Raw genomic sequence first — 17,826 nt, forward strand, 5'->3', positions numbered from 1 at the left:
TACCAACTCCGGGATAGCACTATAGTGGGGGAAAAGGCTATATTTCCCAACAATGGCAAGTGTTTACATGCCCTGGAAAAAATTATGTGTTTCAGGATTTTAACTTTCGTTATTTTAGTGTTGTGAAAATAACATTCGGGATTTTGGTCTTTAGGGATTTGAAAGGGGATCCGTGTGTGTGTGTATACATATATATATATATATATATATATATATATATATATATATATGTGTGTGTGTGTGTGTGTCTGTGTGTGTATATATATATATATATATATATATATATATATATATATATATATATATATATATATATATATATATATATCTATATAAGTATACACACACACACACACACACACACACACAAACACACACACACACACACACACATATATATTGTATTTACCCCTGTCTTTGTGGCCCAGGTCATGGCTGAAAATGGTACATCATGATGAGTTTGTTTACTTGATTAACAAGTGTTTAAATTAAAAGATGATGTCAATGAGAATTGTATTGGAGCTGTGATCCCACAGAAGAATAGATTAGATGTCTGTAGCTCAAGATCATTTACCGATGTACAAAAACAAACTGATCAAATAGAAAAGAAACTGTTTGCAGTAGTAAAGGATGTGAGAACTTCATAAATATGTCTGTAGTAAGGAAGATGATTTCGGATCAAACCACAAACCCTTCTTTGCAAACCATATTCAAAACTTCTTTGTAAAAAAGTATTTCTGAAACTGAAGAGAATATTACTTAATCTGCAGAGTATCATCTAATGGTGAAATAAAAATAAGGTGAGAAACTGTGTATCTCATATGTTACGTAGTTAGCAGAAAATGATAAAAGACAGTTAAAAGAAGAACAAAGATTATTGTGGTCATTTTCTTTTGTTCTTTCTTTCGTTCGTTCTTTTTCTTTCCACTTTGTTGACTGGGTTAGTCCAACTAGACCAATGCAATGGCATCTTAATTCTGCAGCTCAATAACAGCTGAAAAAAGGAAATAAAATAATTTCAAAGGTGCATTGATACTGATTTAGAAACACTGTTACTTAAATACATTACAATGAAAGTCTATCCCGAGCAAACATCTTCAGTATGGAAAGAAGTTCAGTTTTATCTGCCTTTCTGTGAAGATGTGAGTTATTTCCAAGGCTTATTGTTCACATCTGACAAAATAATAATCATTATTAACTGAAAAAACAAATGTTTGAGAGAATAAACAAATCACATTAAGGAGCAGCAAATTGCAAACAGCAAGAGCAGTGATGTTTGGGGCAGGAATGTCAATTCAGGTAGTACATGTTACATAGAACTATGACATCTAAAATGAATGCCAGAACAATAATCCAAATGAAGTTACTACATTCCCATTTCCAGATATGCCCAGTGATTTGTCCCACTTCTGAGAAGCCATATATCTCATCCATGTCGATTATTAATTTCCCTGAAATAATCAGTCTGACAGACACAAGTGCAAGTATGATTAGTGCATTAAAGTCTGCCGTTTTAAACAGGACATTCATGATGTTATCATATTTAATAATGGTCCACAATACTCAAGTCAGGAAGAGAGGATTTGTGTATGAATAGAAATTCACAGCAGGGTCACAGGCCTCAGTTCTGGAGAATGCAGGAAGCTTCCACCATACATAAGAAAATACTTTCACCTACTTTTACCAGTTACCTTTTTTAAGATCTGATAACGTATGCTTCACTGTCAAATTTGTTTATAATACTTCTATTATTTAATACTTGGCCAAATTATAGCATACATATCTATACACACACACTTATGCACACATGGAGATATATATATATATATATATATATATATATATATATATATATATATATATATATATATATATATATATATATACACATACACACACACACACACACCCATAAACATACATATGACTAGGGCGGAGTCACTTTGTATAACTTAGATAACTTGGTAGATATAAACGTTGATCATGTTATGTGGAACCAGAAGTCCTTGCAGCCTTCTAATTGCAACTGTCTTGTATCAGACTAGCTAAATATTAAGAACTGAAAATACTTGAATAAGCGTTGATATACAGCTTATAATGTTTGTTTTGCAGGAAGTAGATGAGTTTTTTGAGCACGAGAGAACATTCCTGGTGGAGTATCATAATCGAGTAAAGGATGCTTGTATGAAAGTTGATAAAATGACTCGCTCACATAAAAGTAAGTTCTAATGGCATATTACTTACATTTAATCCTTTTTAGTACAAAGTTAAAAATTGCTTCCGGGAATATGTCTTATGACATATAAGATAAGAAAAGGCCTTGATGTTTCCATAAATGTAATCTCACATCTTGTAGAAAGCAGTTGTAAATTGTGCTTGGTACTCCTCCATTCTCTGGCATGTTCCTAATGATTACCTTCACTTTCTTTTAGCCTCAAAATAAGATCTGCCATGGTTTTGGGGATCACACATCTAAGAACACAGTATCCATTACTACACTGCTGTGTGAAAATGCAATCTGTGTTCCTTGTTATGCAAGTTTTTCAAGAGTACCTTCATGGATGTTGGTAAGGCTAGGTAGGGAATACCTGCACAGGCTACCTGCACAGTTCCTTGATAGCCAAATATCTACCTGCACTGTTCTTTGATGGCCAACTGACTACCTGCACTGTTCCTTGATGGCCAAATGACTACCTGCACTGTTCTTTGATGGCCAGCTGACCATCTGCACTGTTCCTTGATAGCCAAGTGGCTGCCTATACTATTCTCTGCTAGCCAACTGACTACTTACACTGTTCCTTGATGACCAACTGACTACCTGCACTGTTCTTTGATGGCCACCTGACTACCTACATTGTTTCTTGATGACCAACTGACTATCTTCACTGTTCTTTGATAACCAAATGATTACCTGCATTATTCTATGACAGTTAACTGATTACCTGCACTGTTCCTTGATGAACAACTGACTACCTGCACTATTCGTTGATAGCCATCTGTCTATCTGTACTGTTCCTCAATGACCAACCTACTTGAAAACCCAGCTGATATGAGTACGCTCTCAACATTTCCTGATATCTAACATTAGAATATATTTACTTTGCTGATCTGTGTATTTGTGTTTGCCATATATGAACACTGACTAAAATTTTACACATCAGAGAAGTAGTTGATGTAAATTGTTACAACATAAGCTGTTGTAATTAATCATGTCAGCTACTGTTTTGAATGCTGCTGCCGTGGCTTATACAGTACAGTACTGTGGCAGGGATCTGTTAACCATGCTGTGCCAACAAAAGCCTTCCACTGCACTTTGTTCTTCCTTACGTATATATGTATATATATTTTATATATATGACATATATTTCCCTTGTTCACGATTTTAACTTTTTTGGGCACTTCAGACTGTTTTTTTTTTTATTTTAGGAATAAATAATATGCTTATATGGTTAATTTTAATAAGCAGTTTATCAGTATTTTAATTATGTTTTTATTAATGTATTGATTATTAAAATTGATTGCTATCAGTTGATGATGTTTTCCTTGGGCTTCTGTAATATTAGTGGATGTTTTTGATCATGTGATTTGGTTTAGTTTATTATGTAAGAAGCTCTTTTGTTGGGCTTTTCTATTCTGAAAATGTTCTGCTACTGTTAAGGATGAAAGTACTCATTTTATATATTTTATACATATTACACATTTCCTTCTTATTAAAGCATTTCCTCTAGAGTTCTTTGTGACTATGTCACTGTTTTTTGTGCCAGTTTGGTTATACATATATTTGGACCGTACTACAGGAGCCAGGTACTGATCTGCAAGTTTGATAGTTGCAGTTAGCATACCATAGCCACCCATTCCTCTCTGCTTCCCATATTCTATGCATCATTGAATTTTCTATGGATTCGCTATTCACCGCAGCTCCCATCCCGTATTCTGACAAATTCTTATATTGTCTACCACCCTTTCAGTGAAATATTCTTTTCTCTTTCTAAGCTGAATTTGAAGCTTGTTCCCCCATGTGGAAGTAGTGTCCAGTCCTACGCTCATCTTTCCATTTCAGAGCTCTTCCCTCTCAAGTACCCTAAATATTTTTGTAAATGCAAAATATGTCCTCTCTTTCTGTTTTTTTCCCCGGTAGGGAGCACATCCCTTCTTCATATGTTTCCCTTGCAGCTTCACTATTTTTGTAGCCCTTTGCATCCTGTATAACAAGTTAATTTCCTGACCTGTATAGTCTCTAGAACTGGATGATGAATTATAGCTGTGGCCTTAAATGTTATCTACAGAGAGGGAAAATGACCTTCTGTTGCTGCTTAATGCTGTCATATGTAAGCACATTGAGAAGCATCAGCCATTACTCAATGCCCATCCTCTAACAGTGCTGACAGTATCCCCTTACAATCAATTTTCTTGGCTGTAGCAATTCCTTTACTCATCTAATTTTATTACTTCCATCCCTACCCTTGTCAGTTTGGCCAGTATGAAGCATGAAGTCAATGACTTTACAGACGTCCGGGCAGCCATGGTGGTGCAGCGGTTAGCGTTGCCACCTCACAGCAAGAGGTTCTCCGGTTCGATCCTCAGCTGGGGTGCCTTCTGTGTGGATTCTGCATGTCCTCCCTGTGGTCACGTGGGTTTCCTCCGGGTGCTCTGGTTTCCTCCCACATCCCAAAGACATGCTGTAGGTGGATTGGACACTCTAAATTGGCCCTAGGTGTGAGTGTGTGTGTGTGTGTGTGTGTGTGTGTGTGTGTGTGTGTGTGTGTGTGTGTGTGGAAGGTTGGGCGCCGGGGCAACTTGACACACCGAAAAAAACTCCACTGCCAATCATGAGCAGACAGGTGATCCACTGTGGCGACCCCTAACCGGGAAAATCCGAAACAAGAAGATCAACAGAATAACCTGTAGTATTTTCTTGTATTTCACTTTCATTATGGGGGATCAGATCACCTCTACTGTCATCACCAATGAATAAGCTAATGCCATTCTCTCCCTTCTACCACCAGTGCCTTAGAATACTTTGCAGTACCAGGGAAACAACTGCACAGTCCAGCATTACAGCCCACCCAGTCTGTGTTCACTTTTAGTTTCCATTATTGCCACTAGACCCTGCTCGTATACCTATACTATCGTCTGTCAGTGTCCAGGTAATGCTTTTGTTCTGGAGGGAATTCTTGTGTTGCTGTTGTCAGAGTTAAAGCTGTAATAACCACGGTATCTCCTCAAGTACTGCTGCATTTTAATATGAAAACTGCAGTGCTATCTACACAACTTCAACTCCAAGGCTGAGTGCAACCTGCTTTTGCTATCAGGAAGTCAGAATTCTGATGCCAGTGGTGTTCATGGATTTATTCCTTTTTCCTATGCAGATTTGGTTGGTGGAGCACCATTTTAAATCAAGGGACCATTGTTGTAAAGTAAAAAAAAAAAATTTAAAATGATCTGCTCAGTAGTTACTGTTTCTGCAACAGCACAAATAATCAATGTTTTCAAACATGTTCTTCTCAGACTGGCATGATAGGGTGGCCATACCAATGTGATTTTATTGTTCAGCTAACGTTTCCTAAATTGCACTAAACATTCCCATTCGTTGACATTTTTTTATGTCCATTTCCTTCAAGCATGTGCATCTACTTACTTAGAATGAGAATATTCAGAATTACTGCTTACTTTCATAATCCACGGAGAGTGTCAGTAAACAGTGACTCTCTGCTTTGTGTTATTTGCCATCTCCTGAGCAGAAAAAGATAAGCCTTTTCCTTTATCAGATACAACTGTTGCATAAATTAGGTGGAGGAAAAAGGATTATGTATGGATTGGCCCAGGGATTTAATTAATGATAGAGCTGTTGTTGATCAAAGTATAGTGGAAGAGAGAAGGCAGATTTTGAAGAATTTTGTCATCACATATATCCACGAGGAGTAAAGCCACCCACAAGCTGCAGTCCAGGAACACAAAAGCATCTGAAGTAAAATAAATGACAACTGAATTCCTTACAGGAAATCATACATATCAAAGACTCAGCTCTAGTAAAAACAAATGAATACGTTTAGTAATAGGAACTCTTAAGTACTTTTGTCCCACAGATATTCAGGACTTCATATGAGATAACACAAGTGACATCACTTCCTTATATAGTGGACCAAAGTAATCAATTATCTGATTAATTAAAAATAATTAAAATAGTTAAGTACTATAAAAACAATTTAAAGTGATCACCACAAAATAATAACCATTCTATAAACCACATGACATAAAAATTAACCATTAGATACTGTATATGAAAAATAAATACACCAAATCCAAACATCATTTGCATTTAAGTGATTTAAGCTTTAAAGCTGCTCCAATTGAACAGGTGTCATTTAATCCAAAAGGACCAGAAGAATTTAGTCTAATCTGTCAAACAAATTCTATTACTTCAAGCCAGATTTTCCAAGGGCCACCCTTACTATCATGCTTTAATAAATCCAACATGAAAAAATTTAAAGGTATAACCTTTATGTACTGAAACATGTTTCCAAAGTGTATTCTGTGCATGCTACAGATTTTTTACATTTCACTGTGGATTTTTCGCCCATTAAATGACAAAAAAGTGGAGCAGAACACTCCAAACGAACTTCAATTTATTTTAATAAATATTAGATTCTCGGCTGGAGTGCGGGGAGTGCCTTCTGTGTGGAGTCTGCATGTCCTCCCCGTGGTTGGGTGGGTGTTCGAAAGACATGCGTAAATGGGCGTGCCTTCGTTGTAGGTTGAATGTTGAGCTGGCACCTCGGCGTTCGTGAAAATCTACTGCCAATCATTAGTGGACCGGAGTTCCACTGTGGCGTCCCCTAATCGGGAAAAAGCTGAAAGACAACAACAACATTAATAGACAAAACCACAGACTGAGCACTTTCATCTTACAGGCTTAAAGACTTCATCAGAGTCACTTGTTTCATTTGGAGTTTTTTGATCCACTTTTTTATCATTTAATTTGTTTTTTTTTTTTGTTTTTTTGTTTTTTTCAGCCATTACGTTGAACTACATTGATGTGTCAATTATCAAACATTACAATAGTGGAAAATTTATATTTAATGTGTACAGAAAACCAACTTATTCTAACAGTTTGCTACATTTTAGTAGCTGGCATCCATACCACCAAAAGAAAGCTTTAGTAAAGCAACAGTTGGTTAGGCTCTGCAGCATGATTTCCTATTCTAATTTATTTAAGGAGAAAAGTGAAAAACTGAGGTCTATATTTTTAAGGACAGGCTATCCCACAGATTCTCTGCTGGAGTTTTTGAAGAGGCCTACCATAAAATAAGTGAGGGAGCATTTCATCCCATACTGGGGATGCATGGTGGGATGGACAGTACTGGCAGAACTGTTAATACCAAGTTTACTAATAGTTTTACACTCACTTTCAATGGAGATGCTGATACCATTTCTGAGATTATAAACCGGAACTGGAAAGTCCTTGAAATGGGTGGAAATCAACAGACAAGCAGTGGGAGATCAACCATGTATTGTGTACCATAAGGATTGGTATATCAAGAATTATATTGAATGATCATGGAGTACCTCTCACCATAGAGGTCTGATAAGTGGTCTGAATAAGAAGAAAACGGGCACCTATAAATGTGGTAGATGGCAACAATGTCCCTTCATTCTCAAAGGTGGGAGGGTTTTTAGATAAGGTTTTGGAAATGCCAAAGTAAATTTTAATGCTAGTTGTCAAACTAGGGGAGTTGTATACATGGCTACTATTTGTCAAAAAGGTTCAAAGTTTTATGTAGGAAAACAGAAAGACTATTGATAGAACATATTTATGAGCATTTGTATGCTAATAAAAATGTAATTCAACAAATGCACTTTGGAAACATGTTTCAATGCGTGAAGGTGGTATCTGAAGCATCCACTGCCTGCTACTGAAAATAAATATCAGTTTTACTTGATCTACAGATCTACTGCTGTTATTTTTGAACTGTACCTTACTGTATTTTTGCTGTTTCCTGTACTTTTGGCTTAGCATAGACTTGGTTCAGATTTGCTGGACCCAGTCTGTTATTACAGCTTTTGAACACTAATCCAGCTTTCCTCCACAAAAGAGGGCCTCCCCTACACACTAGTGAGAGTAGAGTGCAGCTAAGGACCTATCTGAGTGGTGATTATTGGCCCAGAGCCCAGTATAGTGTGCTATTATTGGTTAAAGTGTTTGAAATCAGTTTAATTTCATTTACCAGAGATGCACAGAAGTTAGTATCAAGCAATCAATCTCCTTGTGCTATTTAAAGCATCCACCGCCTGCTACTGAAAAATAAGTATAAGAGTGTTTGAAATCAATTTAATTTCATTGTTCCTTGCCTGCATTAGCTTGGGTTTGCGTGGTGCACACTACCCCATAATCGCGCAGTCATTTTACTTGCCTTAAGCAGCATTCTACTATCACCTAGGATGATGCCTCAATGCAGACAAAAAATGATTGACTTCAACAACTGGCTTAGTTTCTGGTGTAATTCTAAGGGGATCCAGTACCTCTCGGCCTGGGATGATATGGTCGATAGACCATGTTACTTTGCCAGAGATAGTCTCCACCTATCACTTCTGGGCTTTCGGTTACTGGCTAAGGCTCTTGCCTCCCCATAGTGCCTTTTTTTTAGGCAATGTCACAAAAACAAAATTCTCAGTGCAAAAATATCCTCAGAAAAGAACCTTAACGTATGCTGCTTAATGCTAAGAGTCTAAATCTGAAACTGCATTCCCTGGAAGCACTCCTCACCTTGTAAATGCAGACATCTGTGCAGTCACAAAGACCTGGTTCAAGGCCATGGAGAGCACCCTGGCCATACCGGGATATAATGCCTTCCAGAAGTTCAGACCACAAATGAGCACATGAAAACTAAAGGAGGAGGAGTATCAGTATTCATCAAAGATAAATACACCTCCAGACTGGTTAACCAAAATGATTCCCTTGAGTTACTCCATGTACAAATAACTATAAGAAAGACCGGTCTCCAAGTTATCACCAGCTGTAGATCCCCCTCCATGAACCATGACATCCACACTGCCTACTTGCATCTACTTGAGTCACTCAAAATACAACCAAACACCCTGATTTTGGGTGACTTTAACTACCTGTCCATAGATTGGGTAAATTATGCATGTACAAACACACTCGCCCAAAGGTTCTTTTACTTCGTTAACTCAAATACCTTGAAGCAGATAGTTAGCATCCCCATAAGAGGTCCAAACATTCTAGACTTGGTTCTCACAAACATGGTAGAACAGGGCACCACCATAAGTGTGTGGCCCTCACTGGTGAAGTCTGATCATAAATCAGCCTCTTTTAAAGTAACAATACCATCTGACCGCCCCCCCCCCCCCCCCCAAGGAGAAATTAGGCTAAAAAACTTCTCCAAAGCAAACTACAGCCTCTTAAGAGAAGGCATTAATAGCTCTAAAGCTCCTGTCCCCACTGATGGCAAGGACACCTATACTGGGATATACATCTATGCATTGTATAAACATCTATACAATTGTATTGACTCAGCCATTTCTGATAGGACCAAAACAAGATCCTCAAGAAAAAACAAGCCTGCCTGGTGGACATCTGCCATAAACAGGTTATATAATAAGAGGAAGAAATTGCTGCCTAAGAGCAAGAAGGAATGATCTCAAAACTGGAAGCACACCCTTCTCAGCTTGAACAAGCAAATAAGACATCTTGTAAAGTCCTCTAAAGCCAAAGCTAACTATACATCTAGATTAGCATCCTTAGCTAAGGATAACCATAAGGCATTCTTTACCTACATCCAAAACCTTACAGGAAAAGCCCAGATTTGAGCCTAACTGGTAGTGAATGGTACCACATATACTGAACCAGTGGAAATAGCCAACCTGCTAGCAGACAGGTTCAGTGAAAACATCTCCCCCATGTCCTTGCCACATATACCCCAAAACATTTCTACCACTTATTCTCCACCTAGTATCTCTAAAAAGCAGGTCTTAACCGCTCTCTCCAAGGCCAAAAACACAGCTTTAATGGGACCTGATAACATCCCAGGCTTTGTTCTCAATGGTTTAAAACAGGAGTTAGCAACACTATTGGGTACTTTATCCAACCACATTCTAAGCACTGGTTTTGTTCCTGCTGAATGGAAAACAGCTACTGTCATCCCCTTGCACAAGGGGGGTTAATCCATTGACCCTGGGAGCTATAGACCCATTAGTCTAACCAGCCTTATATGCAAGGCCATGGAGAGAATCATCATAGACCTTATCAACAAGGATATAGGAGACCTTCAAACACTTGACCCGACCCAGTTTGGTTTTGTTAAAGGGAGATCCTGCCTGTTGAACCTGGTGGACTTCTTTGAGACTGTCACTAAAGCCCTGGATGAAGGCATATCTGTGCATATGGCCTACCTAGACTTGGCCAAGGCCTTTGACACAATCCCCCACTCAGGCATCATTGAAAAACTCACCCAGCTGGGGTAAACTTTTATACTGTTAGGTGGGTTGCAAACTGGCTCACCGACAGAACACATATAGTCAAAATAGGGGGCTCCACCTCCACCAACAGACCTGTTAACATTGGTGTCCCACAGGGATCAGTGCTGGGGCCCCTGTTTGGAATCTACTTCTCAGAAGTACAGGCAAAAAAAAAAACTCTGTGGCCGACAAAGTTTGCTGATGACTGCAAATTGGGATCAGTTATCGAGACCCCAGATGTCAGCATTCTACAAGAAGGACTTACGCAGATCAATGATTGGTGCCAAAGTCATGGTCTTAAACTCAATGCAAAAAAATGCCTTATCGTCCCCTTTGGCAAAGGCAATGTCCCTGCAGGTTACCATATTAATAACCACACATTAAGCTCTAAATCAGTGGTGAGAGATTTGGGCACACAAGTTGACAGCAACATTACTCTTGATCAACATGTCTCCATGGTGGCAAGGAAGGCCTTCTAAATTGCTCACTTCATAAGCAAGGGAATTGCATCCAGAGCAAAAGAGGTTATAACCCCCCTGTACTCTTCCCTCATCAGGCCAATAATAGAGTACAATCCTCCCTTTAGTATGTACCTAAACAGGCACCTACAGCAAGTGGAGAGATGTCAAAGGCTCCTCACAAAGAAAATTCAGAGTCTTCAGCATATGTCTTATGTTGACAGAATGAAATCACTGTCACTATACTCTGTATCATATAGACTACTCAGAGGCGACCTGTGCCTTGCATACATAGCAACCTCTGAAACTGCCTTAATGGAAATGCTGCACATTCATAAGTCAAATGGTACACAATTCACTCGCTCTAGGGACTGTAACCTACCATGTGACATCAACAGAACTTGCTGGAAAGACAGATATGTCTCCCAGAGGTTGCCTCTCCTCTGGAATAAACTTCAAATACAGGTTAAACAAAGCCCCTTGTTAACCCTTTTTAAGCATATCTTTGACGACTGGATGGGAGACTGCAAATTCACCCCAGGAGTTTCACCTGTGTCCCTCTTGGATAGGAGCAGTCGGTGCTGATTTAGATCTGCTGATAACATAGACTGTAGCTCTAGACCCTTAAGGGAACAAGAGTTGCACTTGGCTAGGCTTGTAAGGGCCCTAGGGCCATTAGCCTATTAATCTCTGAACCTATAAGGTCATACCGTTACATTTTCAGTGTTGGATTTATTAAAGCAGGATAATAAGTGTTGTCCTTGGAAAATCTGGCTTGAAGTAAAAGAAGTTGTATGGCAGATCAGACTAAATTCTTCTGGTCCTTTTGGAATAAATGACACCTGTTCGATTGGACCAACTTTAAAGCTTAAATCACTTAAATGCAAATGATTTTTGGATTCGGTGTATTTATTTTTCATATACAGTATCTAATGGTTACATTTTTGTCATATGGTTTATGGGATGGTTTTTATTTTGTAGCATTCACTTTAAATTGTTTTTATAGTAATTCATTATTTTTAATTAATTTTAATTATTTGTATTGCTTTAGTCCACTAAATGCCTTAAGACAGAAGTGACAAATGTCATGACACCCACGCAGATGGAAAACAGAGGTACGACTGCTGAATCTTAAACAAATGCACTGTATAAGCACATACACGAGTGCATGGATCGTGCCATCCCCACCAGAACCAAGATGCTATCCTCCAAAAAAAGGAAGCCAATCTGGTGGTCCCCTGCCATAAACAAACTTTACAACAGAAGGAAGAAGCTGTTACAAAAAAGAGTAAAAATCCCAAGATTGGAGGAACTCCCTGGTCAGCCACAGCAAGAAGCTGAGATCCCTCAAAAAATCCTCCAAAGCCAGTTATGAAAATAAAATCGCCACTGATTCCAAAGACAACCACAAAGCATTCTACAGGTATGTCAAGAATCTCAATGGCAACACTCATATCTGCTCTGAGCTACAGCACAATGGCATTAAATATACAGAACCAACCGATATTGCCAACATTTTGGCAGATAGGTTCAGTGCTAACTTTACCCCCCTTTCACCCTCCAAAGGGCCCATCTTAATACCAGAAAAATGCAAAGCCCCTGTAATCATGGATGAACAAGTAAAGACCATACTCTCCAAAGCCAAGCACACAGCATGCATGGGACCAGACAACATCCCAGGCTGCATACTGCACGAACTACAGAACGAATCAGCACCCCACCTAAGTACCATGTTCAATCACATCCTCACCTCAGGCTATGTGCCTACTGAATGGCCCACAGCAACGGTTATCCCACTCCACAAAGGGGGTGCCACCACGGACCCCGGAAACTACCGTCCCATTAGCCTGACGAGCATGGTCTGAAAATCCATGGAATGAATCATCTTGGAGCTTATAAACAAAGACATAGGTAACCTCCAAACCCTAGACCCCAACTCAATTTGGGTTTGTAAAAGGTAGATCATGTCTACTAAACCTGACTGACTACTTTGAAGCAGTCGCCAGAACCGTAGACAAGGCAGGGTAGTGCACACAGCCTATCTTGAACTTGCCAAGGCTTTCGATACCATCCCCCATTCTAGAATTATAAATAAACTCACTAAACTGGGCATAAATCCCTATGTCACAAGATGGGTGGCCAACTGGCTCACTGACAGAACCCACACAGTAAAAGTAGCTGACTCCAAGTCCGACTTCAGACCACTGATGAATGGAGTACCACAGGCTTGGTCTGGGTCCTCTCCTGTTCGGCATCTACTTCTTTGAAGTACATGCCAACTCAGAAGGTCTTTGACTAACAAAGTTCGCAGATGACTGCAAACTGGGAGCCATAACAGAATCACCTAATGATGTAGACATTCTACAAAAGGGCCTCACAGAGACAGATGCTTGGTGTCAAAGTCATAGTCTCAAGCTCAATGCCAAGATATCCATTTTCATCCCCTTTGGGAAAAACTTGGTACCCATGAACTACCACATAGGCGGGAGCTCACTAAACACCAAAAGTGTGATAAGAGACCTCGGGACACAGGTGGACAGTAGTCTCTCCTTTGATAAACACATTGCCACAGTAGTCAGGAAATCCTTCTGTGTGGCACACCTCATCACAAAAGGGTTCTCCTCTAGAAAAAGGAGGTCATTGTTCTTCTCTACTCATCCCTCATCAGACCCATTATAGAGTAAAATGCCCCATTTGGCGTGTATCTCACAAGACACCTACAACAATTTAAAAGGCCACAGAAATACCTCACTAAAAGGATTACCAGCCTCAAACAGATGCCATATGCAGATCGTCTCAAAAAACTCCAGCTCTACTCTGTCGCATATCGCCTACTCAGAGGCAGTCTCTGCCTAACATACAAAGCTATGTTAAACCCAGAGCTGTTGGACATGCTACACTTAAAGAAATTCCAATCTCTCCATACCACATGCTCCTGGGACCTAAACCTTGTCACCACAATAAACAGAACATGCTGGAGGGCTAGATTCCTGTCCCAGAGACTTCCCATACTCTGGAACAAACTACCCATTCATGTCAAGCAAAGCTCCTCATTGGCCTTCTTTAAGAAAAATCTTGACGACTGGATGGGAAATAGAAAATTCACCCCAGGGATAACTTCTGAGACACTGACCGACAGGGGCACAGGAAAATAATTTTCTTGGGTGGCAAAAGCCAGGGAACCTTTTTGGCTAGGCTTATATAGGCCCCAGGGCTGATAGCCTAGTATCTACCTATGAACCTATGATGTCACTTGTTTTATCTCTGAAGTCACAAATATCTGTGGGATTAAAGTGTTTAGATTTCCTGTTAATAAACTTACTCATTTGTTTTTACTGAGTCTTTGATATTTATGATTTCCTGTAAGGAATTCAGTTGTCATTTATTTTACTTTAGACACTTTTGTGTTCCTGGACTGCAGTTTGTGGATGGCTTTACTCCTTGTGGCTTCCTCGTCAGGTGGTTTACATTTTTGTTTGGTTATAACATATATCTAGTCAAGCTGCCATCAAACTGTACATTTGGGGCTGATTGAGACATGGATGGATTTGGGATGGGGAGACAGAGAATGTTAACTGTAGGGAATAGGTAACAAATACCTAAGTTAAGCTGTGAGTGAATCTGTGTATTGAAAAAAAAAGAGGGAAGAGTGTATCAGAAACAAGGAGTGGGAGTGGCTGATCATTGTGGATGGGAATATGAGTGAAAAAAAAAACATGGAGTGTAGAGATTAACCATCTTGGAAACACGTTTAAACTGCAACCAGAATCAGTGTACAGAAGTGTGGGAGAGTCAGTGCTGGATAAGGAGGGGGTGAGGAAGTTAAGGAATAGTTTGAGAGCAGGGTAAAATACAGAAGCATAGGTAGTCAATACAAAGATATAGATGAAGATTAAAAGTTAAGTGGGGTGCAAAAGTACTTTTAAAACTAAGGACATGAATAGTCAGAGTTTTTTTATTATGAATAAAGCTGTTAAAAGTTACATTATAAAACCTAGGAAAAATGTCTTCAGGACACTGCAAGCACAGTGTAACTATGGTAAAAGTGAATTCTAATAAAGTGGTGGGATTAGGGTTGCAAAGGTTTTGAGGAAGTGACAATGTAACAAGACGGGGAGGATATGCATATGTGTAAAGGCCTAAAGAAGATGAATAAAAGTGGAAAAGGCAGAAATTAGTGACCACAGATAAGGAGTGCAGATAGGAGTAGTTGAAGTAATCTTTAAAGCAGAGGCTGGCTGTGGTTCTTCCCAAGACGTTCCCTTTCTACAACAGAGAATGGGGTTTAGATGAGGTTATGTATTATGGTACTAAACCACATGTAGTGCTCTACAGAGTTACATGCAACCTACTGCACTGCCTTATTTCTACCGAGGGAACAGAAATTCTATACATAAAGGATACAACAGTGTGTAGCTGAGGAATGTCTAGACTTTTTCCAGGCACACGAAAGGGATGATTTAAGGAAGCCATTAATGGGAACGTCCTGGGATTTGTTATATGAAGTCTTTAAGGTTTTGTGACCTTTACTTAAGGATGAGTTGCTGGAAGTCTTTTAGTTTACTTTAGAGCAGGGATGATGTTTTTTAATGTGGTGCTTTTCGTTTTAAATATGAAAAAGACAAAATCCTTCAAGGCATGCATAACTGGAGATGCATTTTTTTGTTAACTATGGATCCAAAAGCTGAATTAGAGGCTTCATAAGAACCAGTTGATAGAATAATTACCTAAGATGTTGGCTACGTTTCAGATCTGCAGGGTGAATGGCTAAAGAATTTTTGATGCTTTGAGAATACTACTAGATCATTTTAACAATGTAGAGAAGGAAGTGACAGATTGCTAAAATTTCTACTGGGTCAAGAAAGGCCATTTGATAATGTGTAGCATTAGAGGTTATGGAGGAATCTGGATGAAAAAGGAAGCATAAGTACATAAGTAAGAAGTCTGCGTGTTAGATAAGGGGCTTGTATAGAGACAGAGAAAGGGGGGGAAGAGTTTTGATTATTAGAAAGTTGGGCAGGCTGTCCTGTGTAGAGGGATACTTGTCATGAATGTCCTTTAAGTCTACTTTTGTATGTATCATGTGGATAAACATGTTAGGGTTTTATGAAAGAATGCTAATGTGATGTGTATGCATTGAGAAGGAAAATTCCAAAAGTTGTAGTTTATGCGTCTGATTTGTGTGCATTTGTTAAATATCAAAAGGATGTGGACATAGAAGGTGACGTGGTGTTGAATGGAAATGAAAAGGAGATGTTAGGGTGAACGGGGAAGTGTGAAGTTGTGCATGCAGGTTAGTAATGAGCAAGGTGTGTTGATAAGGGTTTTGTTTAAACAAGATTATAAGGGTATTCTGGAAAAATTAAGTTCCAGCTGGTAATAGCTAGTTCTCTGACCAAGAGGGATAATGTTCTGACTATGACTCAAGTGATTTGAGTTTGATTAGTGGCTTCAGCACTTAATGGGGCAGGCAGGGAGGGTGGGCATGTCCGTCCTACTGTAGAGGGCATGTAGCCGGTAACAGGTTAACAGTTCTCTGGAGAAAAGAGGCAAGACCTCAGCCTGGGAGCATGCTAGGGTTACCACCTGTCCCACTTTGCGAGGGACAGTCCCTCTTTGGGCAGTTGTGTCCTGCAAAAAATGTGAAAAAATGGCAAATGTCCTGAGATTTTTTAGGACAAAATTATTTTCTATATTTTATGTAATAGTTGCATTAAACAGTTATTCTGTATCTGAAACACCTAAATGTTATAAGAAACAGAATAAGGAACTAAAATGCTACAAGAATAAACTTTTATTCAGGCAAAACACTGAAGTTCTGTCCTTTGTACTGGCCGTGGGTATGTTTTGCCCTGCAAAATCTGATGTTTGTAGCACAAATGTCCCACTTTGGGCATTTGGAAAGGTGGCAACCCTAGAGCATGCATATGGTACACCAAGCCACCAACTGACGGAAGTAGGTGCACAGCAGCATACATTTGTATAGGGGAAAGTGGCTCCTGAAGTGATGCACACTGCATAACCCCACCCTGGGGGAGGGGTTAAGCCAAATAACAAATGTCCTCATTGCTGAGACACTGCCGAGGACACACCTTCATGACTGCCTGAATGATGCTCACCAGACAGCTCTGAAACATAAGCTCAGTCTGACTTGCAAGGCATGATACTTGACAGGCATGGCAGCAAAATCATAAAGAAAAAAGTTACAGATGGCTGAAAGTATGGATCAACAGTAGTCTAGTCATCAAGTGGAGAAGAGAATCTTTTTAAGACAGATCTTTTTGGTTCCTATTTTTTGCATATCGAAACCAGGCTTTTACGTGTACATTACATCTAGAAGTGTGTTACTGTGAGGTTTGCAATTAAATTAAATCTGGAGAAGTGAGGTGTAGTATATAACAGACTAGGTCAACGAGGTCTATATATGCTATATCCAGTGATTTTTTTCTGTTTTTAAGTAAAACAATTAGTAGATAAACAGTGGAGCTGCAATAGATGAGCCTGATTGGTATAATAAAAGAAGCTGGAATGAGTAGAAGAGAAAGGGTATTTTAAGGAGGAGGAATTAATGAAGTTTGGATGATGTATCTGTATGTCGAAGTTAACAGAAATATGAGAATGGATGGGACAAAAGAGCTTTAGGAAAGACTGATGTCAGAGCTGTTTTACTTTGGAAGAACTGAATGAGAAAACTGGAAAAATAAGGATAAACATGAAAGAAATGACAGATGATGTGTGGGATGTGAACTGGGATGTCTGTTCCTGAAAAGGTGATTCTTGAAAACAAACAATGAGGTGAAAGGCCCAGTAATGAGTATGAGTGTTTATATCACGAAAAACTATTGCTTGCCTCTTTTTTGAATGTCCTCTTTAGATTGCTGGTTCCTCTCTT

At 39.2% G+C, this 17,826-nt stretch overlaps 1 protein-coding gene across 1 annotated transcript in view; it reads left to right on the top strand.

Annotated features, from left to right (window-relative positions):
* Positions 1-17,826, top strand: part of SNX32 (sorting nexin 32) — a 463,165-nt gene that overhangs the window by 182,339 nt on the left and 263,000 nt on the right. Inside the window, exon 5 of the mRNA XM_044060891.1 lies at positions 2,113-2,218. Within this exon, the coding sequence (XP_043916826.1) occupies positions 2,113-2,218 (106 nt within the window). The remainder of the gene's footprint in view (positions 1-2,112; positions 2,219-17,826) is intronic.

Source organism: Protopterus annectens, chromosome 2.part0 (genome assembly GCF_019279795.1).
Source record: "Protopterus annectens isolate FY-2018-M chromosome 2.part0, PAN1.0, whole genome shotgun sequence".
Classification (NCBI taxonomy): Eukaryota; Metazoa; Chordata; order Ceratodontiformes; family Protopteridae; genus Protopterus; species Protopterus annectens.